Below are 23,831 nucleotides of genomic sequence, written 5' to 3' on the forward strand. Positions count from 1 at the left end.
TCACTCATATCGAGTCACATAAATGACAAAGCCCCCACAAACATTTGGTTTGATCTCTTCAAAAGTAACTCCGGGGCAGTACAAGATTGGGTATCTCGTAAAAGAAGAAAAAAAAAGTAGCATGCACAAGCCTCAAAATGTCGGCAGGTAATAGTACCGTGGCACCGGTATATATATAAGCCTTCTTAACTGTTTGTCACCTATTCTTGGTGTTCATCTTCGGTCGCTTGCACGGCCGGAAAGAAGGTGGGTGCAAATTTGCTCCTTGCACGCAGTTTAGGACCGTAGAGGTAGAAGATGACTGGAATGGGAACCAGGGCAGAAGCAACACAACCAAGTAATGTGCCTGCCCAATTGACACCTAGTCCGTGGAACTGAATCGAGTTGTTAGTTCGGCTATACGAGAAAAGAGCTCACTGAAGAAAATTCCACATACCATGTATTGCGAGAAGAGTGGGAATCCTGCTCCCGCCAAGGAACGAAGAAATGTGTTTGCAGCGATGGCGGAGGCGGCACTGAAGAAAGAAAAACAGTCAGCATCTGAGAAAGAACGAAGGATGGACTCAGCATTTCTGAAATGGTCTGGGGGAAAACATACAAGAGCAAATATGCATCCACGATATAATTGAGAGATTGAAGGAAAATCGTGAGGAGACCAAAACCGGTCAAAAGACCAGACAGAGTAGGAACAATCCAGTGGATTGACGCTTTGTATCCCGACCAGCCGAACCAAAAGAGACCCCCAGCAAAGGCGACACCTCCAATGATGGCGGGAGGCAAACGCCATTCCGGAACGGGTATGTCATGATTGGCTTGCAGCTTCCTATTGTATCGAGGTTGCTGTAGGATGATGAATATACCCCCCAGAAGCTGGCCGACTACCATGCCAAAATACGGGAGGCCACCGACGCCTTTATTGAAGCCGTGGATCTGCTGGAAGACGATCGGATATGCGGTCATGAAGAGATAGAGGAGTCCATAGATGAAAGCCATGTAGATACTCAGTAAGAGGACAATTGGCTCGGTCACTAGGATTCTGATGGGCCGGCTAAAATTCTTCTGGATCAATTCTCCAAAGTCGATTTCAATCTCCTCCTGCTTGGCGTGGATTCCCCAGTTCTTGGTCCGGCGTCGCAGCTCAGCAGCTTTCTCAATCAGAATGACCGGGGGGTACGTCTCGTGGAAGAAGAAAAAGTCGAGGACCAACGCCAAGGCACCCATGATCCCAGCAATGTACTCGGTCCAGCGCCAGCCGAGATAACTATCCACGATGAACCCGCCTACGAAGGGTGCAAAGAGCGGTCCGGTGAAGACGGCCATGGAGAAGACGGTGATGGCTAGACCTCGAAGGCGGTTGTTAAAAATGTCGGAGAAGACTGCAGCAACGACCGCGATGGGACATGCTCCAAAGAAACCCCCAAAGAAACGGCAGAGCATGATCGTCTGCAGATCCTTGGCCGTGGCCACGGCAAACTGGAAGATGGTGAAGCCAAACATGCTGAAAATGATAGGTAACTTTCGACCGCGCAGCTCAGACAGGGGCGCCCAGCAGATAGGTCCGGTTGCAAAGCCGAGGACGTAGAGGGAAAGGCCGAGCAACGCAACCTCGTCAGAGACATGGTAGAGGGCTGCGACATTGGTGGTAGCGGTGGAGAAGACGCTGCTGGTAAAGGTCGAGACCAAGGTCGTGTATGTGAGCATGACGCTCGTGAAAAGTCTAGGAAAGCGGTTAATATATGCACATGCAAAGCAAGCTCAGAGAACACAAGCGAAAAATTACCGACTTTTTCTTCAAAGTCCAATTCTGGGGGTGCAGAGGGTCATCCGGCCCGTCGAATTCGACGACATAGGCCTCCTTCTCGGGCAGAGGCGGAGGGTAGGGCTTGCCCGCCCCGAACGGCGGCAAAGGCTTCGTCGAGACGCGGTATTTGAGACCGGCACCGACAGTTCCGCTATGCTGACTTCTCTGGGTTGCGATGCGGCTGAGGGCTGTGGGATGTCGCTCCAGGTCATATGAAGTCTGGACCTGTCCCATGCCTGGACCGTCCGCGAGCTCGGAGGAGGAGCTGCTGGAAACATAACTGGACGAGGAGACGGAGCTGGTGCGAGCCCCCTGGCTTCCCTGGTCAATGCTCTGGCGGGAGCGACTGGCATCAAGCTCTGTCTTCTCCAGATCCCGCGATACCTCGTCCATGATTGTTCGGCTATCCTATTTAAGCGAAGGACGACGGATTGCAGGATGCTCGGCAGGCAGAAAGCCAGACTCTGAGCGACGGACCCAGAGCTCCTTTCGGGCTTGGGAGAATAGCCATGGTATAAATCATAAATCAAATGGCCCAAGAAGGCAGCAGACAACAGAAGGCGAGGAGAGCAAGCGGCCGCAAAGGCAATCCGCAGAGCATTGGAAAAAGGCCGGGCGGGTCGAGAGGCGGGTCGAGTGGCCGCGGTGATGACCTCACAGGCGGCAATCCGATCAATCAGTGTCCATCGTGATTCTAGCAGCCATGTGCTAAAACGACCAAAAAACTTTGCTGGGAGGCTGTTTGCGTCCTGTTGGAATGCGGTACCTACTAGGAGCCATCCCGCCTTGATAGGCCCGTTCAGCGAGGATCTGATCGAAAGCCATGTGCTTTTCAGATCTTGCAGCTCGTTAGCTAATCCGCTTATTTGTTCCGATTGATTGATTTGGCTTCTACAGTGGAGCCAGTCAACATAGAATCTAGATACTACGTATGATCCTGCTGTAGATAGGTCCTCAACACAGGATAGTATATAGGTAATAATTATTATTCTTGGCTGGAATTAGAGTCATCATAAGAAAAATTAAAATAAAAAAAACTTTAAAACTCACCAAATCCAAGCCAAGCAACATTTACGTTTACGTCTATCATTTCCGAGGCTTGGCGGAGGAACTGCTCCCCACCCAGTTCTCGAGATTTATGCCCAATTGCGGAGCCAAATTCTCGAGAAATCTACCAAACAATAATAGCCTTAGAACTTTGAATTTTCAGGAGTACGGAGTATACTGCGGATGTTTTCTCTTTCCTTTTTTGCGTGGTTTCTACTATTTTAAGGTCCGGCTATTACCGGTAGTAAGCGGTCCAACGTAACCAGAGGAAACAAAACCGGAGGCAGAAAAAATTTTTTTCGGGCTGTCACTTGTACATTTCTAATTATACTATTTTCAAGTTATGTCCGATAGCTAGTTCTGTTGACACTCACAAAGATTTGCTGCGAAGGCTTCGGTTATTCAAGGCGCGTCGATCCTCAGTGGGCCTCGGGATGGCCCGACGGGCGGAACCATCGATTGATTCTAGAATGTGGTGAAGAATTCGCTGGGCTGTATGGAGTACTCAGTACTCAGTACTCCGTACTGTAACGTGGAATGCTTCGGAGCACTCTGTTAAGATCAGCCTTCACGTGGGATAAGGAATTGTTGATTAATAGAGATAACAGTTGACCCAGTTGTACTTTCTCTAAAGGGCTGGTTCTATCCCTCGACGTGATTATGTGTGCATAACTACGGAGACAGTATGGAGCACAAGTGGAGTTCCGTGGAAGAAGTTACCATTATTCCCGAAACACTTGCCGGCATTAGCCCAATTAAAAGGACATAACTCCGTACGGAGTACTCAAAAAGAAGCAAAAGGGATGACTCCGGACACCCCCTCAATTACTCGTGACACACCCGCTAACCTTCTTAGGCATAGTTCAGAAATTGTTTTAACACTACCAAAAATACCACTAAAATTGATCATAATTTTCTTTTGTTCGAACACTTACACTACTAATTTTTAATATTAATTAATATTATAACTTAAAATAATCATAATTTGAAGCCAAAGTTGCCTAGTGAAAATTATTATATAGAGTTAAACTAGCATTAAGAATTTATACCTAAATTATTACTTATTAGGGGCACCAAAGCTGATAGTAACTAGGCTGCAATTATTTTAGGTGGCATTTGCAGGCTGCAAATGCCACCTAAAATTAATGCCATAATCAGTATATAATAGGCCCCTAATAAGTAGTGATTTAAGTGCAAATTCTTAATGCCAGTTTGACTATATATTAGGCAACTTTTATATCAAATTTTAGTTATTTTAGTTAGTAGAATCAGTACTAAAGAGTCATAAAATATACCATAGAATTATTCGAAATATTAAAAAATCATGATCAATTTTAGTGGTATTTTTAGTGGTAATACAATTTCAGGAGCTATACCTAGGAAGGCTAGCGGGGGTGTCCCGAGTAATCGAGGGGGTGTCCAGAGCAATCCCTGAAGCAAAAAAGAAAAAAGGCACGGGAGTATGGAGTATTATTCATCGGCACCTTTGTGTCCTTGCAGAGGAATGAAGCTACAATCTCTGTTTATCACAAAACGAAGAAAAGAAATTTAGAGGGTAGAAATGATGAAGTATGCGACCTTGTAGGTCCCAATGCGGACTCCCTGCCTGTGACACTCAAAAGATCATAGATGTAGTCGTGCTATAATTTTTCTCCGATCTCCTCTCACCATTAAAGTTATCAATATCAAAGATAGAACAATGAGAGCGGAGACAATAATGAACCATGTGGTGTAACTTATTATAGGTATAGCATTGACTTTGTTTGAGAGTTGGAGACTGCTTGTTTCTCCTCTCCCTCCTTTTGGCTGAGGTGCTATCAACGGGCATGGATAACACCTTTTGCGACAGAACAAGGACATGATGAAGGAAATAAAAAGGCGGTGAGTTCAGGGAAGCCTGGCTCAAGTGCCAATCGAAACAAGCTTCCTACTATAGTATTACTACAGAGTACTAGGGTTCAAGGGGATACCCCTTGCCTTAGGCCGCGTCATAGTAATGATACGGAGTACATATGATAACGGCTCTTGGGTCTCCAATCGCCCAACTTGTCAAAAAGTTTATCCTCAAGTTCATCTCGCAGTTGTATGTTTTGAGCCACAGTACTCCGTACAGCGTACTACGTTCTATCATAACAAGGACCAACAAAGGGACAAGCAAGCATTCTGCAGCCTAGACTGAGGGTTTCGTAATTATTTAAATAGTCTCATCACGCGTTATAAATAATGATGAAAGGATGATGATCTCTTCTGTATCTGTAAGAGCCATTTTTCAACCGAAACTGCAGACGCTATTGCAGTTCATGTCCAGACCCCTGTCGCAATAACGGTTATGAATTCTTAGCACTTCTGATAAGCCGTCGGAAATCTGCTTTTTCACTGTGGCTGTATGGAGTATGGAGTGCCCAATGTGTTTCATTCAATGCAGCGTCCTCAATTGATGCGAACGAACATCCTCGGTCGTCCCATGCCTGCATTCAACGGCGTACTACCTACCTACCTACTCCGTACTCTGTACTCTGCTGTCGAAAGCGAACTTATAGCGCCAGTTTAACTCTCCAATCTGGGGTCGATGATCATCTGTGAATTGGGACTGGATTGCCGATAGATTGGTGAGCCTTCGGTAAAGAACTCACATGAATCCCTCTTCCAGGACCTACGGAGTAGTGTTCCCTCATATGGAGCGTAGGAGTCCACTCACTGTCTGAAATATCAGCATGTCTTGTACTCCGTATATCTGCCTCTAAACATATTTCAATGTAGCCGCCCAGCGTCTCACATCGAAGGCGGGATTTTAATTAAAACCTAGACCCCTGCAACCTGGATGATTATGTTATTGGTTTTCTAGAGTTGAAACGGCCAAGCGCAGCCACTCTCCTGGTGGCTTGCCGGCCTTGTCAGCGCCGTGGCTGCGACAAGAAGGCGCGATTCTGCGAGACGGAAGACCTATGGGCCGGTACACCGCATGGTGCGTGGGTCACTCGGCTTGGCACTGGATTTGGCAACCGCTGTTGGATCATCTCTCGAGGCGTTCCTGACGCTAGCTGGCTTAGCCAACATCCCCGACCCGACGGGCCTTGACGCCGTCAGGTACTGGTACAGTAAGCACTCCTGAAGCCTCATTCATCTTCTTCGGAAAGAGAGAGCAGCAACCTCACTCTGGTTCAATGATGGCTTCTTGCACAAACCACAGTAACATACTGTACCTCAATAATAGCCTTCATCACGGAAATCATCTGTGCCGTCATCCAACGATGGGCGATCTTCAATCAGAAAACGGTACCCAGGTCGTTCTTAGGACGGAGGACAGAGTCCTCCGTACTCTGTCCAATTAGACGGCTCTTACACTCCACTCCGTCGCCCTGTCTGGATTCTCCCTCCTGGCGCCCTGATGGCTCCAAATCTGCACTAGCCTCACCATGATGAGGGTCCGACTTGCCAAGTCAAGGAAGGATTAGGGAACAGGAAGCGTTCTGCGCCTCTCTGCTGTCTAGCGTCCTGGCCCTCCTCTCATTTCCCGTCTCACTCGACTCCGTACTCCGTACCTCCGTCAGTCTCTCTCGCTTCTTCTCTGTCTTCTCCAACTCTTTATCCTACTACAACTCCTACAGGGGTGCATCTCTGGCCATTCATTCCCTTCAAGCTTTACACACTCTCTTTTTTGCTTTTCTTGGCCTCTGGCCGCCGTTCTTTTACTTTTACGGGGACGTCGATTGTCCCATTTCATTCCCTTGGATCTTTTATCACTTGGGTCACTCTTTCGTTCGGTCTCGCTCCCCAGGTCCTCCGGCGGTGTGGTTGCCCATTCTATCTCTGGTTTAATATTTCAATTCTGATACCTGTCGCGATTACTCACTGCTTGCCTTGACGATCCTGGATTGATCTGATATTGGCTGTCTCGCGATTCGAGTGTTGATACCTGAAAGGCCCATGTTACTTGTTTCGAAACAACACTGATCGACATCTGTTCTGCACCAATCATCTGCGACCCTCCCAGATTTTCGACTGCAGAATTGCTGAATCGACGAGGACAAAATGCGCCATTCGCATGCCGCACACCATGCAATCCATCATCGAGAAAGGAGAATTGCTCGTCCAGAGCCGGTGCCTCTGAACCGTATACCTCATCTCACTGTTGCAGAGACCCCAAGTTTTGTCAGAAGAGATGCAATTCCCAGCTCGACCTGCGGACCCAATAACAACTCTCCCGCCTGTGCGAAGCCAACCAGCGCGTCGCTGACCACCACTTTACCAGTTGTTCTTGGAGCAGTGTAAGTCTGGGTTTTGATTACTCGCCACTGGGTAAGAATTCACAAGGAGAGCTGGTACTGACCGACATCTAGGATACCGATCGTCTGTGCCATGGTCGCCTTGTTAATTCTGCATAGGCGCAACGTGAAAAAACTTAAACATGAGGATGCAAACGACAAGCACAAGTCATTAGATTTTGGCATGGACTATGTGGAACCAGGTGGAGGAAAAGGTGGCAGGAAACCGGAAATGTCGACGACCGGGGGAGAGAAACACAAACGCGGTGGAATGTCATTAGATATCGGCAACAGTCCCTATCTGCTTCCGCCTGGCCTTCACAATTCCAAGGAATCCTTGCGTTCACTGTCGAGATCGATTAGTATTGACGATGACAAGTATCGTCCTGCGACGAGCATGTTGGGCGGTGACAATTCCTCTCTGCGATCCTATCCGTCACGCCCGGGGTGGGGACAGGATGACGCTTCCAGTATTGCGGGATCGGCGAGACGAGCGCCGGTCGATGATATGCAACAGAGTCTCCTGCGGAATGCCCAGAGGATTTCGACGTCTACGCCGCCTCCTGAAGTGTCCTCGCGTATCGACAACAATGTTCACGAATCCATGAAGGCCGGGATGGACGAAGTCCATACAGAAAACGGACCGTCAAGAAACATTGGTCTGTCACCTGAAGCAGCTCAGCAGGCAGCAAGCCACACCAGCGTTCACGGTGTGGTTATCACAGAGAGCGACAATTACCAGGGGCCCTCCAGTCACAGTCGAGAACCGTCCTTGAATCATCGCGAGGGAGACAAAGATCACACGGCCAGCCACACCACGGACGAAGTGCGTCCCGGACAAGATTCCGGTCTACAAGACTTCAATTTTGCACTAAATGATCATCATTCGTCCTCCGATCATCAACCTATTCCAACGATTCAGGAACCACCAGTTGCGTCTGGTTCTGCGGCCCCTCCTCGGATTTCACTTCCTCTGAGCGATGCCACCAGTGATTATGGAGATGATCCAAAGTCGGAGCCCGCACCTCCAGCAGTCAATGTCTCTGCTGCGGACGAACCGAAGACTGACGGTCCCACCCAGTCCGCCCAGTCCGCCAATCGTCGTACGCAGCAATTCTCCAGCTTCGATGACGGGTTCGACCCGCATTTGTTGACCGTCGGTATCCGTCCTCTACCTCCAGAAGACCCCTCGGATAATCCCGAACAGCGCGCCAACAGGATTCGATCCTTCTATAAGGAATATTTTGACGAGAGCAACAAGGGGGGTCAGGAAGAAAACTTCGAAGACTACGGTCCTGAGTTCTATGCCGATGGAGTTGTATATGATCCTACTACCGGAGAATACCTCACGGGACCACCCAAGCCATTCGCTGAACCGGTTGGTCGCCGCGCCATGACTCCTCCACCGCGCTTCCAAGGACCTGCGAGACATATGGCAACGAACTCCGCTGGTGGTGGTATCATGCCTCCCCCTGGTCCTCGCGCTTTCTCTTCGGCTTCCGGTCGACTACCAGGACCGCGAGCTCCTAAGAAGCCCGCCCCTCCACCTGCACCGCTTCGTGTTCTGCCATCTCCTGCCTTGCTAAAGGACGATGAGTCGATCAACCCCATCGATTTCGCCCCTGGTAAGACGCTGAAAGACCAGAGGGAAGGTCGGCCAGAAACTCCTAGGGGTGGGCTGCGTCCGTACACGCCAACGGTACCAGCGCATGTCCCCTTGGTTTCGTCATTCGATGATCTCGCAGCCATACCGAGCCCGTAAGTATTCCCCTTCTCCTTTCTGTCTGAATGGTAAACTGACGGCTTTTTTGTAGTCATGCGCTGCGGAAATCGGGAGTGTACTCGACATTGGACTTTGCTCCACCCGTTCGGTTTAAGAATAACGAGACCGGCAGTGACGCTGGCAGCATCCGCAGCAACCGAACCGGCATCTCAGCTACTCATCTTCACAACATTCGCGCTGGTGCGTATCGTGTCAGTCGTCTTCCCGCAGATACTGTGGGCACAAAAGATGATATTGCATCCAACCTGCGTCCTAAATGGGACATGCGCTAGACGCCGTTTGTTGCTGTCAATTCTCTTCGTCTCTAATGATGCTTCGTCACTACCCTTGCGGGTCACATCATGACTTGTTTATCGGTCCAGTCCTTTTCTCTATCTGATATATAGGATTTCAGCTGTGGGTATTTAGGATCGTTCCAACTTTTTGACGTCAATGGCGTAAATAGACCACTGTGTATCACTACTTTTTTTCGTTTCTTTTCTTTCTAGTCCCTTTTCCACTGCTATGTCATCTACCCTGACCTTGTGATGTGTTGTCCTTTGGGAACGGTGACCAGAGTTTCTGGCTTTGTTCCTGGATGGGCCGTTTGCCTCTGCATCACAAGGGGCCGAAGAACGAGATGCGAACGGGTGCATAAAGAGCGGGTTCTGGTGCACCGTCGGAGATATTTTGGTTAAGGGTCCTTGTTGTTTTTACAGGTTTCCCTTGGACGTTAGGAGTAGAGAGATCAGGGCGGTTTTTCTTTCGTTTTCTTCGTCGTCCCCGTTGGAAATAATGCCGCTAGTGTATGCACTTTCGGTGAACATAGTTGCAGTGGATAATTTCAGTAATCGTGATATTTCCAGTCTTTGATAGAATATCAATTGCTGACGCAGGCGTTATGTTATCACTTCGGAGTTGCTGCGCATCCATCATGCATTTCATTTTTCTTGAGCAGCTTCTAAACAAAGTTCACAGATGTATTTCATAAGGGGCGAGATATCCTTGGGTTAGATTTACAGCATTGCGGCTTGTTAGGGAGTTAACTGCCAATTAGGTACAATTTGTCTCTTTCTGAACTGGGACGGTGCTAGTCGAGTTCACTGGCGTGAGTGGCTGCCGAATTTGGAATGTGAGAAGAGGTCTGATTCCTCGCAGTCCGGTTGCGTGTTTGTTTCGACTCCGACGGAGCATTGTTTCTTAGATTAGGTTAGGCAGGATGGCGTCTTTTTGAGTTTCAATAATTAGCAACACTTGTAACGGAGTTCGGGTACGGTAAAGTTCCTGGCCGGACCCCCAGTTCATAACTGGCGAGACCTAAGTTCGGGAGCTGATTCAGCCTCGGTCTCATGACATCACGTGTTACAACTTGGGCGTCTATAGAAGTCTTTGGGCTATGAAAGTGTTGCTCATTGATTACCTAAAGAACATTCTTATTATTCGGCGCTTCTCAAGACAATGGCTTTCGTAAGATGTGGTAACTCCAATAGATCGTTAGAGTCGAAAAGAGAGAGAACTCTGGTGTTGCAATTGCAATGCATGCGATCAGGCCGTCTGACCAGGGGGGTTCCATTGTCATTATTCATGCCGGAGAGATTTTCTAATCCCATGGTTCGCGCAATTGATTTTTGGGGGTTTTTGGGAACCCTGGTACAAGAAAGGTTCAAACTCGAGTTTTCTGGAAGAGTTCCCGACCTCGATCAAAGATTAGAACATTGTTCTTCGATTATTGTTGCAGCGTTGTTTCCGTCAGAAGACTTCATTCACAAGTGGGTCAAGTTCAACAGAGGCGCACCTGTTCTCGGCTCCATGGGGCCAGCTGGGTCAGCTTGGTCGCCCCTTTGCAGATGGAAGGCTTCCAGGAATGTACGAAATCGATGAGATCAGATCATTATCGAAATCTTGAATCCACCCCACCCTGTCAATGGGCTGCACATTTGACAAAATGGGACGCGATGAGCAGATGCAATCCATGCATGTGTTATCCATGAACGGAGCAAATTCCGGCAGTGGTTGGTCCACCACGCACAGCCGCACTTAGTTTAGTAGGTGTTAGTAGTTTCTAGTTCTTTTCCACCTCCAATGAATTTTCCGTTCTTTTCGGATGCATCTGCATCCCAACTGCACTAAACTCCCCTCTGCGTGGCAGCAGTAATCACTCGTATTCCATAGCGCCCCGAACACGCCGTTCTCCCTCCTCCCCCAGAAACCTGGGCTAACCACTCCAAAGGGTCTAAGCGGCCATAATAAGCGACCAGCGAAGGCCCGCAGTTCCTTCATCGCCCCTTCTCGCTTCCTCTAGAGCTGTGGTTATGGTCTGCCGTTGTGGGCATGACCTCTACCTAACTCGAGCGCCTCCTTGTACGGTAAAATTTCCCAGGGGAACCGTCGCTTGTCGCACTTCTCTGTCGCTTCCTGTCGTTCCCTCGAATCCCGCTGGGCCCCCAGTCCACCAGCCCGGCACTCCGGTACCCTTTCCTCTTACTTGGGGTCTGGGTTCCACCATTTGACTCTCCCTACATCATCGGTCTTCTCGCGGTACATGGTCGGACGGTGAAATAATTGCACGAGGAAGTCATCCGTTAACTCGCCTCCCGCGGCAGACTGTCTCCGCGAGCAGTCATCTCAGCTAATCGACTATCGCCTTTCGCGCCTTTGTCGCATGGATTCAAATCACCGTTCACTCCTACCCATGCATGTCGACCGCGTGCATTCCAATTGACGACCTGCTTGCGCCATATACGGGAAACAACTGATCGGAGACGAGGCGTGCTGCCGTTTCCCCTGGCCGGGTGCAGAGCTTCGCGGTCTTGGTAATCCCGCATCTGCGTCGGCAGGGGTTTTATAGCGCAGTCGAGGAATTAAGGCAGTTAGTCTCCAAGACGAGACTCGGGCATTTTCGAATCGTCACTCTGCTTCCCCCAAGATATTTCTACCTTCCTTCAAGATGTCTGCCAATCCTTCAAGTATGAGAGACCCGTCTTTTGTACAAAGTTCCTTTTTGCCAGTTGGGCATTCAATGGATGCTAACGTACTCATCTAAATAATTGATAGCTCACCCAGCAACTATTAACAATCTTGTATCGGTGACAACGCCGCCGGCTCCGACGTCAACGTCCACGTCAACAACGTCAACAACTCCAACTTCCTCGTCATCTTCATCAACGACGTCGGAAAAACCAACAACCACCAGCACATCCAGCACTTTACCGACGAGCACGCCTTCTTCAACAACGGAAACTTCATCAACTCCACCGCCAGCAACGCCTGCACCAACACCGGCTACGGTAGTCACGACGATAACTCCGACAAATGGGGGAGCTCCGAGCGCGACGACTATTTTCATCACTTCGACCGCTTCTTTACCGGCGCCGTCAGACACGCGGTCTTCGCAAGGTAACTCTGCGACAGCGACAGCGACTAGCGGGGCGGCCTCGCTGCCTACAGCTTCGGATGCTTCTCAGTCTTCCGGCGGGCTCTCGGCGGGTGGGACGATAGCAGTCGCAGTGGTGGTGCCCGTTGCCTCCGTCACACTTATTATCTGTGTTCTCCTCTGGTGGTGGAGGAAGCACAAGGCCAAGAAACTTGCTGAGGAGGAACGTCGGAAAGAAGTGGAGGAATATGGATTCAACCCGAACAACGATCCAACTCTCCCAGGCGTGGGTGTAGCCAGCTCGTATGGCGAGAGTTACGAGCCTCGAGAGTCCAATTCGGGGTATCGAGGCTGGGGAACGACCTCTCATCCCCGCAAACCGTCTACCAATCTTTCAAGCGGGGCCGGCTTGGCCATGTCAGAGAATGGAAGCGGGCCAGGGTATCATCATCACCATGCCACGAGCGAGGGAACGGTGCAATATTCCGATGGTCAAGGAAGGCCCGAGTCTGGCGACGCCGATGCTATTGCCGCGCTCGGGTCCGGCCCTGCTGCGTCGAACAACCGGAATGGCGATATTCGCCGCGGCCCATCGAATGCGTCCTCCACGTATTCGGCCCACCATTCGGAGGGTTCGGAGGAGGGCCACATGGCAAGTTCCCCTCCTGGAGCACACTATTACGATGATATCAACCCTTACTACAACGATATTCATGCCCAGAGTCCGTACGACAATCCTTACGGAGGGACACCACCAGTCATTCGGGATGTTCCAGCACGGCGGAACACCCGCATCGAAAACCCCTCAATATTTCCCCAGCAAGGCAATGCTGGTATTGCTCAGAATTTCTAGAGGCCACCCTGATGTGCCGCACTCTGCATTGCCATCAGCACCGCCTTTGCGCGTTTTCTCCAAGTGGTTGACCTGGGGAACCTACCTGTGACAAAAACCTCCAGTGTGACTCGTTTTCTTCCGATGTCGATCGTTTCATCTCATATGCTGTGCTTTGTATGGTAACGTTAATGTGCGGATCTGTCCTTTCGTCCTCAAGGCCTACGTTCGCTTGGAAAAGTTGTGGTGTTAGTCTTCCATCTGGAGCTCGATGGAAGAAGTTTATCTATCGTTTACTGATTACCAGCGACTTCGTGACTTCTTTCGTTCTCGTTCTCATTCTCTTTGCCTTTCTCTTTCGCTTTCGCTTTCTTTTTCTCTCTTTTTTTTTTCCTTTCCGATTTCATATCTATTTTCAAGTAACGATTCTTCTCGACCTGTTGTCACATTGTCATTTATTCTGATCATATTCCATGGATACTCTGCACACTGCACAGATTATTTCCCTTTCCTGTGGATCCTGTCTTCCATCACTGCATATTCTTTCCAGCTGTGATTTGAAAAAGTATTGTCTTCGCCGTTTTCTCTTTCTGAGTCTCATTCACTGTCTTTTTTTTTTGTATCTGATGCGAGGTCTCTGCGTTGTCATCCTGTTTCGGAAGGCATGCCCGGGGACTTCTAGCCATATATATGATTCAGTCGCTATTGTGTTTTTATTATTTGGGAACAAGTCGAATTCGCGTGAAGGGTAAATAGTCATGTAGTCAAGATAAGTGAATGTATGTAAAAGTTAATTCCGGTTATTATATTTTCCTTTTCGACCCTTTCGGCGGTTCCTGCTCTGCATTCTAGCGTCGTGTGTAAGTGGTCTAACCGACTGATCCAATGCGACTTGGAGGCCGGATTCACTTCAGCCGTCAAGCTGTCTTCACATGGAGGATTCTGCTGGCATACTGCCTCTCTTTCTGAGTTTCTGTCATTCGGAGACGAGGCAAGAAAATCCGAGATGAGAGCTAGAGCTGGTGTCGAGGTTCTAATAGTGCTGCCTCTACATCAATGTAGACAGATTCGGTAGAAGATAATAATATATCTCCTCTCTGCCACTATATGTATTAATATTAGCGCCGTCTGGGCTCTCCAGCGACAGATCTCCCGAGGTTTAGCGCGGGCCACCAGAGGCTCAGAGCGGAGCGCGCTGCGTCCGGCAGCCTGGAACGTGCTGCAGGCGGTCACGGCGATTGGTGCGCCCCAACGACAATCCATCGATGGCAGATCGATGCTGCCAGGCGCGTTGCGCGACAGAAAGTCGAAGCTCTCCCAGCAAGGCAGCCAGTCCTTGCCAGCTTGCCCGGTCTCTCCAAATTGCTGAGCAGCTTTTTGCCGCCCGAGCCCCGCAACATAGGCTGTTGAACTTGCTGAGAGGGCTGCCCCTCGGATCTCTCTCGTCTGCGACCTCACGCCTCGCGCATACTGAATCCGGCACAGGTTCCTGGACGATTTACTGCATCGGCGGAGTCAACCTCTCTAGAAGTGCCTCCTGCGATCAATCGGTCATCTTCTGCATCTGTTCGTAGCCTTCCCGGGCCTTGTACTATTTTTTTCCTGCTTGTTGCGCAACCCAGTTTCCGGCCTAGTCAGCTCTTGTGGGAGATTTTCTATTGCATACGAGAAGAACAATCCTGCTACAGCACACCACTGACGTTGCGCCCCTCCCAAGAAGCCAACAACGGATCTCCGCTTCCTGTGCACCCCTGTGCTTTGGTCGCAGTTTACTTCGCGATGATTTTCTAGCCCCACCTTTTCTAGCTGATCACTCTCTTACTGTCATTTGGACCCCTCGGGCCTGGTTTATTCTTTTCTTCGGATTTCATTCCCTGTGGTATCTCGGGAATTGCACTGGTACTGCATTTGGGGTTGTATGTGTGTATGCGCGTTTTGAAGTTACCCGCTCACTGTTCCTGACGAAAGTCATATGCGGTTGCAGTCCTGTTTGTCGCCTTCTTCTCCATCGCTTGTCTTGTCCGTTTTAGCTACATCCTACCAGACGTGAGAAGGGCCTGGGTAGAGGGGAATCGAGAATTCAGGCTCCTCCGCGGGCCGTGGCCATCCCAAGATGTATGTTTCCCCAGTGCAGCCCCGATTCTTGGTTCCAATGCGCAGACATGGCGGTGGAGGTGGACAGTTCGGGGAAAAGGGGTCCTCGCTGTTACAACAGAGTAGCAGGGGTTCCCACCTAGGTATTCTTTTCGGATGCTGATTCCTATGGTGTCGGTACAGGAAGTTCGGAAAGCAGATTCAGCGAAGACAGCTCGACCTCCCCGAGTATGCCGCCAGCTTTGTCAACTATAAAGCCCTCAAGAAGGCAAGCATTCCCACCTTGCGCCATGCGATAATCACCCAGCATCACTCTGCTGCTAACTTCGTCCTTAGCTTATTAAGCAGCTGAGTGCAACCCCGACGATCCCTGCTCAAGGTGCCACAGATGTCGCGCAGGATACGCTTGATCCGCAAGCCGCTCTGCGGGCGAATAAAGAAGTATTCTTCTTTCGATTAGTATGTTCTCCATATCTAGAACGACTACGAGTCTCGCGCTTATGAGCAACCTACAGGAACGTGAGATCGAAAAGGTCAATGCCTTCTATCTACAGAAAGAAGCAGAGGTTAGATATTCCGTCGATGCCGACAGGGGTGCGTGCGGCGGCTAATCCCGGGAAACAGTTCTCCTTGCGGTTGAAGACGCTTCTTGATAAGAAACGTGTGATACAGTCCCGTACAGCTGCGAACTCAAAGGCCCCCGCCAACTTCGTTTCACTGTTTGAAGGCTTCCAGCAGTTTGACGGTGACTTGAACAAGCTTCAGGTGAGGCTGATGTCCATAGGACAAGCTTCGGGGATCGTGAACTCACAACGGAAAAATAGCAATTTGTCGAAGTTAACGAGACTGCTGTATCAAAAATACTTAAAAAGGTTCGTCGATATATGGTGGGATATTGGGCTTGCTCGGTTCGCGATATGGCTGACGAGAACGGCAGTGGGATAAAACCTCAAAGGTCCGAGCTTGGTGTCCTCCTCCTCGGTCCATCGCGACCCCGTCCTTGTATGGTCTTGCTAATGCGGCCTTTAGTCCCGGATGAAGGAGTTGTACCTCCATCGGGCGGTCGAGGTCCAACCCTGCTTCAACAGAGAAGTGCTCCGTGATTTGTCCGATCGAGCAACCACTGCACGGTTAGAGCTGGAAGCGTGGGCCGAAGGCGAGAACATCCAATTCGATGCCGTCCGCCCCTCTGAGCGAACAGGAGCTGGACACCTTGGAAGTGAGGAGGACGAGTCGGATTTGCAAATCCTCCAGACGGCGGCTTCGGGAAATCTGCAGATATTGCGTGAGTGGATCGTGAAGCTCCAGTCGTCCCCCGACAGTAGGGATCGAATAACGCGACTGTTTCTGGCTGCCATCAATGAGTTCTCAGATGATGTCCTCAGTATTCTACTGGACAGTGGCTTGGTGGATCTCCATGCGGAAGACGATATTAACGGACGCAACTGTCTGCACGAGGCCGCTATCTCCGGCCAGAATTTTGTCTTCAAAGCTGGCCTGTCGGGAGGTGTTGATATTTCGAGGTCTGACGTGTACGGCAGAATTCCGCTTCATTACGCCTGTATGCACGGCCGGGTGGAAATGGTGCGCGATCTCCTCGCGGCAGGGCCTCAGACGGTGAATATGTTGGATCACGATAATTTTACACCACTTATCCACAGCATCGTGCGAGATCAGCTGGCTTGCGCGGAGCAACTCCTGCGCAGCGACGCAAGAATTGACCCGGCCTCTGAATCCGACCACATCCCGCTGAATTTGGCTTGCCAACACGGGTCGATACCCATTGTCAAGATGCTCCTCGAAAGAAATGCATCTCTGCTCCCAGATGCCGAGGGTCTCTACCCCCAGCATCTGGTAGCCCGGTCGTGTCGATCCCCTGAACTCCTGCTGCTCCTCAAACACCACGGGGCTGACCTCAATCAGAAGGACAAATTGTATCAATGGACGCCCCTGTTTCATGCGGCAAGTGAAGGGTGCGTAAACTGTTTGCGGACTCTCTTGGAGCTAGGCGTCGACACCTCCGTTGTGGACGAGAAGGGCCTCTCCGCAATGTATTACGCCGCGTGGGAAGGGCACCTCGAGTGCATGGTCCTTCTGTGGTCGAATCGCGCCGATTCGACTCTTCCACATCGGCCTCTCGATGTTCTCAGCGGCCTGAAACTTGGGGGATTGACGTCGGCACCGGACGAATTGCCGACCGAAACAGCCATGTCGCCTGACGTGGAGGCGGCAGATGGTATCCCGGATTTGTCGCTGCCACCCCCAATCATACCCTTACGCCGTTACGGGCACAATTTCCTGGATACCAAAGCATTTATCCAAATCTACTTCGAACAGTCGGGCTCCGGGTCCATTGTATTCGACCACACCGGCCGCTATCCTGCCGCCCGGCTGACCATGTCTTCCAAGTTGTCTGATGTGATTCCACGAACAATTATGCTCCCTATTCAGGAAGATTCACGCACGGTATCCTTTCAGATCGACAATCTTGACACGTTTGCCATCGATTTCGAAATTTTCCCGACGTTTGGCTCCAAGGTGATTGCGAAGACAGTTGCCCTGCCACATTTGTTTACTGCGGAAAATTCGAGCACCGGGTCCTGCTGTTTGCCATTGTTTGACCCCAGGCTTAGGTCAATTGGTCACATCCGCTTTAACTTCCAGGTCATCAAACCGTACTACGGTGACCCCCTCGAGATCACACACTTTGCCACATATTGGAAGGCCACCAGTGCCTTCGACTCGGATCACAATGGGCTGATTACTGGCTCCAGTCTCTCTGGAGACTACGTTCAGCTCTTTGTCCAGCTCACAAAGGACCGACATCCTGTCCTGCATCCATTATTTGCTCTTGACCATCATGGTATCGACATACCCATCTGCTCTCTGACTTATGAGCAATTCACGGCCATTGGTCAAGAAAGAGGCGTCAATCGCTTTGCAATACTCGAGTCGCTGAGTGACAAGGGTGCCGATGATATCGCCGAGATTCACCAGCAGCTTGCCACGTCATTCCTGTCCTTACGAGATGTACTCAATCACCTCCCTGTTGGGATCCACGTGAATCTCTCTATCCTTTACCCATCCGTTGCTGAGGAGCAGAGGCTGGGCATGACATCTTTGGCCGACATTAACAGCTTTGCGGACGCTATACTCACTGTTGTCTTTGATCACGCGCGAGCTTCGCGAGAGAAGAATCCTGATTTTATGCGTTCTATCGTCTTCACGTCGTACAATCCCAGTATTTGTACAGCGTTGAATTGGAAACAACCCAACTGTAAGTATTTTCTCCATATCTTTTGTCTCTCTCCGATGATAATATTTTATTGACTCTTGCCGCAGACCCGGTTCTTCTATGCAATGATCTGGGGCAGCTCAGAGATTTTACCCACGACGTCGAAGCGCAATCTGTGGTTCAGTCCAGTGGTCGTGCTTCAATGTCAATAAAAGAATCTGCACGAATAGCTCAGAGCAATAATTTTATGGGATTGATATGTCGGTCAAGTTTATTGGTATGTCATGGAATCTCTGTCCCTATGTTATTCTCTCGATGAAGTTCTTCAGGACGTCGGATGCGGCAGTCCTTATATATAAAAGTTATTGATCGCTGACATTGATTCGCTACCCAGAATGTGATGCCAGCCCTTGTGGAAACCATCAAGGAACTGGGACTCGTGCTTGTGGCAGACACCTCCGACGAGGCAGTTGGAAGGCCAGCTCGACCCAGTGCTCTGACACCAGCCAACGCAATGGGCGTCGCTGCTGAGTGGGCATACCGGATGCCCGAGGGCGTTAATGGCGTGATGAAAGCCAACGGTGTCTTGAGGTTCAATGACAGTATTGACATGTGATGTTACTTCTCTCTTCCCTCTTTTTTTTTTTTTGCTTCTTCATCCCATGTGGCGTTGTCTATTATGATATAATTGTATCCCCCTTTTTGGGTCACGAAAAATATGTTGTAGCCATCATATTGGCCCTTTCTTCAGGTATACCATTGATTTTGTTTTCTTCTGTGGGAGGCTTTCTGATTTTGCTACCCATTTGCAAATACCGCTATCTCCTGTTTTCCTGAATTTATGTCTCTGCCTAGCTGGGTATTTCAAAGCCAAAAAAATGGGTGAGGGTTGCGTGGGACACAACGCCTGTTTCTTTTTCCTTTCTAATGTCAAAGCATGCATGCGATGTTGGTAGATTGAGGAGAGTTGGCTTGGAGAGATAAAATAAAACCAATTAGAATACAATCCGTCTATATGTACAAGAAGCGCGGCATAAAATGTTCGACTCGGCAGGCGAAAAAAAGCCGCTCTCTATGTGGGAAATATGATCAGCAGATAAAATCCCTCATCTCCTCTCATGGGTAAGAAGAATTCGCTGCAGAGACTAGCTAGTCCTAGTTAGCTAGCTACTCTTAGGCGATCGTTTGCCGATGTCCCAACCCCATCGCCTAAGCGTCTTCACAACTTTAGGGGTGACAGCAGCTGTCAAGGGAACCCTGATGAAGATAAAGCTCTTGTGGATTGCGTATGCCAGAGCAAGCTGCGTCAAAATGCCTATATGTGGAAAAATCAAATCAGCACAACTTACTTACATCACAGAAGTGGAATATATAAGCGAGGAGGTACCACCACTTACTTGCTCCTTCCCCAGAATTCTTCTTCTCTGCCTCCAAAACTCCATGGCCATCCCCAGGCTTGACAGCCTCGTCCTTCCTGACGTGAGAATTGCCTTCTTCTTCAGCGCGGTTGGGACTCCTCCTGCTTGCGCCAGGCCAAACACTCCTGAATATATCCTTTGCTCCTTCGACGACCACATGTTCATAATACCCGATCCGCTCCACTCCGAAAAGTCTCACAGCTAGGAAGCAAAAGGGAAAGTCAAGAGCCGAGAGCAGGAGATAAACACCCAGTGCGGACCATCCATATTCGCGGGAGAGCGTTTTTAGTCGTTGAGATAGCGAGGGCTTTTCAGACTGCGGCTGTGACTGTGATGTATAGAACCTTTTCGACAAAGGATCTCGTTTAGAAGGGACAATGGCACCAGGTCGGGTCCTTAGTCGAGCTGTTCGCGCAAAAGAGGAAAATCGAGCTGCGGCGATTGACTTGGACTGCGTCGGCAATACTGGTCTTGAGACATGTCGAAAGGATTCCACTTGCTGCTGCAACAACCGAGATATGAATGAAGGCCGCAGAGGCATTATTGCTTGTTTATTTGGTATATTTATTGTTGACAATCACCTCTTCTCATCCCTCACTGGTTTGGCTTTTGACTCAAGAAACCGGAACGACGGAGTAGCTAGACCGGATAAATCGTACACAGCAAAGAAAACTATTTGCAATCATGAGATTGTAAGCCCTACTTAAGTTATGTTCCGTGAGGAAGAAAAATATCGCACCGCTCCGGCCGATTATGACTCTGCTCGTCGGACCCGCTAGGAAAAGGACTAGGAACGGAGTCTTGGCACCACCGCCTTCTCTCCGCAACTTAACGCATGGGAAATTCTTGACCTGCCAGAAGTCGCTCAGAGTCGGCTGGCCTTCTATCACAGGTCACCCAGTCTCCCCTTTACACGATGCCTCCGAAACTCCCAATAGAGCTCAAGTGGCTCAGTCGGCCCATCTGGGCTGCTCAATTCTCCCTCAGTCACACCACAAAACGGCAGTTTGGTATCAGGTCGTTGAACCCGCCTAAACCGAGTCGATTCAATGTCGGACCCGACCTTCCCATCTTGAAATCTACCCCGGCAGCAGCCATTGAGCGCAGGATCAAGGCAGACACGCTACCCCTGCGGACCGGTGCCCTGGCGATCAAGAAAGGCATGACTGCCATCTACGACCCCGAGACTGGGAAACGAACCCCATGCACCGTCCTGCAACTGGACCGAGTCCAGGTGATATCACACAAGACACGCGAGAAGCATGGGTATTACGCAGTTCAGGTCGGCTGCGGCTGGAAGCATCCTCGCAGGATGACCAAGTCTTTACTCGGGCACTTTTCGGCCAACGGCGTCTCACCGAAGAGACATGTCCACGAGTTCCGAGTCCGGGATGCGAGCGGGCTCCCGGCGATTGGACAAATCATCGGCGCAGATTGGTTTCAGGAAGGCCAATATGTCGATGCACGTTCGAAGACCAAGGGAAAGGGCTTTGCTGGTGTGATCAAGAGGCATGGCTTTCACGGTCAAGACCGGAGTCACGGTGTCAGCTTAACACACCGTTCCATCGGATCTGCGGGACCGAGCCAGGGAGGAGGGTCCAGAGTGTATCCCGGAAAGAAGATGCCCGGTAACATGGGCAATGAACAGAACACGGTGCAGAATTTGAAGGTCCTGAAGGTGGACCCCGAGAATGGCATTGTTGTCGTGAACGGTATGTCCTTGTCCTCTTCTCTCATGAGATCCTTTCGTTATTTTCTCGTCCTCCAGCAGTTGCTGATCAAGAACTGGGTTCGACAGGCGCCGTCAGTGGACCCAAAGGTTGTATCGTGAAAATCCAGGATGCCCTCAAAAAGCCTTGGCCCGAAATTGCTCTCAAGCAGACGCAGGCGAACACAGCTGCGACTCAGACGAACGCGGCTGCGACTGCCGCCTAAGGTTCTATGTTCTTTTCTTATTTGTTCGTGAGATGTACAATGTACTATTATACAATGTATTGGAGCGGCGCGAGGATTATAGACATGATATCCAATTTTTTTTTCCTCCATCTTCCTTGTCCGGAACTTATTCCTGGATATAACCCAGTTTTTCTATCGAATCACGGCGACTCGAACCTTCATAATTTCCCACCCCAAACGCCAGACATAATGCAATAGAACAAGAATCAAGGAGTGAATTCTCTATGTTCAGGGCATGAGATCCGTAGGAAATTCGTCCAGTCTAAAGGAATCACAGATATCTCATCCTGCCTTGAAGGGATCTTCTTCATTCTCCACGAGGAGATGCACCACTGTTCCGTCCTCGGTCTCAAGACTCCATTCCTCGGTGCGGAACTACATTATAACGAACCCAGGTCAGCTAGTTGTCTTGCGGAACACTAGGCGCTTTAAAGCAAGAAAAAGGGAAGTTTCTATCAACGGTAGAAACTCACATAGCTCATCCGATCCGGCCTCACGCTCTTGAACCTCATCTTGCCCTTGCCTTTCGTACCCTTCACCCAGTAGGATATGTCAATTCGCCCGTGCAGTTGATCCATTTCACCACTGATCCACGGGATTTTATGCGCGAAGTATATCTCGTCGCCAAGGATTTCGCGCGCCCGAGGCGATGTGCGAAGAGCGTATAATGTGCTGCTGACAACACTCGACGAGGACCTTTGGTAATTGAATATCCCGAGCATCGCAGCGCCCACAATGACTGCGAAAAAAGGCAGCGTACGTGCCCATCGCCAAGGCGACTCGACTGCCGGAAGCTCACGGTCTGGACGGCGCTCTAAAAGAGGGCCCGCGCCCGGGGATGGAGCGGGGATGAGGGTACGTCGATGGCATCGAGAATAACGACTGAGCAGTGGTGCCGGCCGCGGTCGCGCGGTGCTCCGCGGAATTCGAAAAGCCATTATTGTCTCTCTCGTGTGTATCTCTCTGTGAGAGAGTGGTTTCCCTCAGAAAGTGACGCTCGGTGTCGTCGAGGATGAAGAATCAAAAGTCAAACAACCCAAACTCGGGTGGACCTAGTTCCAGGCTAAGTTACCTCCTCCGCTCGTCTCCGTTAAGTAGTTAGTTAGGAACTACCTAACTACATACATTTCCTACACTTTCTCGGCTCTTGTTTGAACCCCTTCTATCAATATGGCCGCGGCTCGAATACGGAGAACTTTTCGCTATCCCGATGACTCGGAGCCGGAGCCCGGCGGGCGAGAGGAGCTCGATGAAGAAGGTTTGGATTCTTGAACTCCGTCTCTAAATCACATACAGCCCCACGCTGATGCTTTTTCTTTCTTTTGGTTTAAGAACAAGAGCGGCTCATAAAAGAGCTACGAGTGGAGAACGAGAAGCAGAACTCTCGCTATCATGTATGGGTTTGTTTCTGTGCTCTCTTATGATGATGACTGAGCAGGAGGGTTATTAGCTTGCTTTTACAATACTCCCGCTCATCACCACCATTGCGTATGTCCCGTCGATACTCTCATCAACCGCCACAGCATCCCAGAGACTCAGTTCCATCCTTTGTATTTTGTCTCTCTTTACAACGGCATACATCATGAGATACGTTCCGCTCCAACGGCCCGATCGTAAAGACAGGAACAAGCCGTTGAGTGATATCGGACCAGAGAGTCCTGTAATTGCAAGGAAGTATCTCACTTCTCTGAACGCCGCTCTTTGCGCCTTGCTTTCGTTGGTATTTTGGAATATGGGCGGCAACAACAGGGAACAAGACCAGCCCTGGCCAGTTCTTTATCTCGTTCCTGGAGGTGCGTTTCAACCCGTTTCAAATGGTCTTCAAGAATCCCATGAGCAAGCAAGACTATGTAGAAAAGCTCAGACAAACTTACACGTCCGGTTATATATAGCGGTGCTCGGCATCGTGGTGATTGCTCGAAGGACGATGCTGGATGTTGACATTGGTCAGCTTGAAGAACTTCGCTATGAGTATAAGGGGGCCTAGACTTTCGATTCACTTCAGGGTCATTTCTTGTATGTATGTATCTTACTCATTGTGGTCGCCT

General features: G+C 49.9%; 9 protein-coding genes across 9 annotated transcripts; 6 read left to right on the forward strand and 3 right to left on the reverse strand.

Moving 5' to 3' along the window:
• Positions 1-200: 200 nt before the first annotated feature.
• On the reverse strand, positions 201-2,194 carry VTN77DRAFT_6061 (uncharacterized protein; the record flags this gene model as incomplete). Its single annotated transcript, XM_069422298.1, has 4 exons — positions 201-374; positions 437-515; positions 599-1,717; positions 1,785-2,194. The coding sequence occupies 4 exons, from the start codon at positions 2,192-2,194 to the stop codon at positions 201-203; spliced, it is 1,782 nt and encodes a 593-aa protein (XP_069276463.1).
• Positions 2,195-5,810: 3,616 nt separating this feature from the next.
• Positions 5,811-6,257, forward strand: VTN77DRAFT_6062 (uncharacterized protein; the record flags this gene model as incomplete). The annotated part of the gene is made up of 2 exons (XM_069422299.1): positions 5,811-5,946; positions 6,181-6,257. The coding sequence occupies 2 exons, from the start codon at positions 5,811-5,813 to the stop codon at positions 6,255-6,257; spliced, it is 213 nt and encodes a 70-aa protein (XP_069276464.1).
• Positions 6,258-6,880: 623 nt separating this feature from the next.
• On the forward strand, positions 6,881-9,168 carry VTN77DRAFT_6063 (uncharacterized protein; the record flags this gene model as incomplete). The annotated part of the gene is made up of 3 exons (XM_069422300.1): positions 6,881-7,116; positions 7,189-8,871; positions 8,928-9,168. 3 exons carry the CDS (start codon positions 6,881-6,883, stop codon positions 9,166-9,168), a joined length of 2,160 nt encoding a protein of 719 aa, XP_069276465.1.
• Positions 9,169-11,822: 2,654 nt separating this feature from the next.
• Positions 11,823-13,101, forward strand: VTN77DRAFT_6064 (uncharacterized protein; the record flags this gene model as incomplete). The annotated part of the gene is made up of 2 exons (XM_069422301.1): positions 11,823-11,841; positions 11,930-13,101. The coding sequence occupies 2 exons, from the start codon at positions 11,823-11,825 to the stop codon at positions 13,099-13,101; spliced, it is 1,191 nt and encodes a 396-aa protein (XP_069276466.1).
• Positions 13,102-15,342: 2,241 nt separating this feature from the next.
• VTN77DRAFT_6065 (uncharacterized protein) lies at positions 15,343-19,025 on the forward strand (the record flags this gene model as incomplete). The annotated part of the gene is made up of 9 exons (XM_069422302.1): positions 15,343-15,402; positions 15,511-15,633; positions 15,690-15,740; positions 15,799-15,939; positions 15,999-16,046; positions 16,112-16,129; positions 16,204-18,451; positions 18,517-18,686; positions 18,804-19,025. 9 exons carry the CDS (start codon positions 15,343-15,345, stop codon positions 19,023-19,025), a joined length of 3,081 nt encoding a protein of 1,026 aa, XP_069276467.1.
• Positions 19,026-19,572: 547 nt separating this feature from the next.
• VTN77DRAFT_6066 (uncharacterized protein) lies at positions 19,573-20,368 on the reverse strand (the record flags this gene model as incomplete). Its single annotated transcript, XM_069422303.1, has 2 exons — positions 19,573-19,724; positions 19,807-20,368. 2 exons carry the CDS (start codon positions 20,366-20,368, stop codon positions 19,573-19,575), a joined length of 714 nt encoding a protein of 237 aa, XP_069276468.1.
• A 375-nt stretch (positions 20,369-20,743) lies between these two features.
• On the forward strand, positions 20,744-21,762 carry VTN77DRAFT_6067 (mitochondrial 54S ribosomal protein uL3m; the record flags this gene model as incomplete). The annotated part of the gene is made up of 2 exons (XM_069422304.1): positions 20,744-21,539; positions 21,626-21,762. 2 exons carry the CDS (start codon positions 20,744-20,746, stop codon positions 21,760-21,762), a joined length of 933 nt encoding a protein of 310 aa, XP_069276469.1.
• A 303-nt stretch (positions 21,763-22,065) lies between these two features.
• On the reverse strand, positions 22,066-22,721 carry VTN77DRAFT_6068 (uncharacterized protein; the record flags this gene model as incomplete). Its single annotated transcript, XM_069422305.1, has 2 exons — positions 22,066-22,158; positions 22,257-22,721. 2 exons carry the CDS (start codon positions 22,719-22,721, stop codon positions 22,066-22,068), a joined length of 558 nt encoding a protein of 185 aa, XP_069276470.1.
• Positions 22,722-22,953: 232 nt separating this feature from the next.
• Positions 22,954-23,770, forward strand: VTN77DRAFT_6069 (uncharacterized protein; the record flags this gene model as incomplete). Its single annotated transcript, XM_069422306.1, has 4 exons — positions 22,954-23,041; positions 23,116-23,177; positions 23,234-23,576; positions 23,676-23,770. The coding sequence occupies 4 exons, from the start codon at positions 22,954-22,956 to the stop codon at positions 23,768-23,770; spliced, it is 588 nt and encodes a 195-aa protein (XP_069276471.1).
• Positions 23,771-23,831: the final 61 nt, after the last annotated feature.

The sequence above is a fragment of the Rasamsonia byssochlamydoides genome, assembly GCF_041956645.1.
Source record: "Rasamsonia byssochlamydoides strain NRRL 3658 unplaced genomic scaffold VTN77scaffold_45, whole genome shotgun sequence".
In the NCBI taxonomy this organism is placed as follows: domain Eukaryota; kingdom Fungi; phylum Ascomycota; class Eurotiomycetes; order Eurotiales; family Trichocomaceae; genus Rasamsonia; species Rasamsonia byssochlamydoides.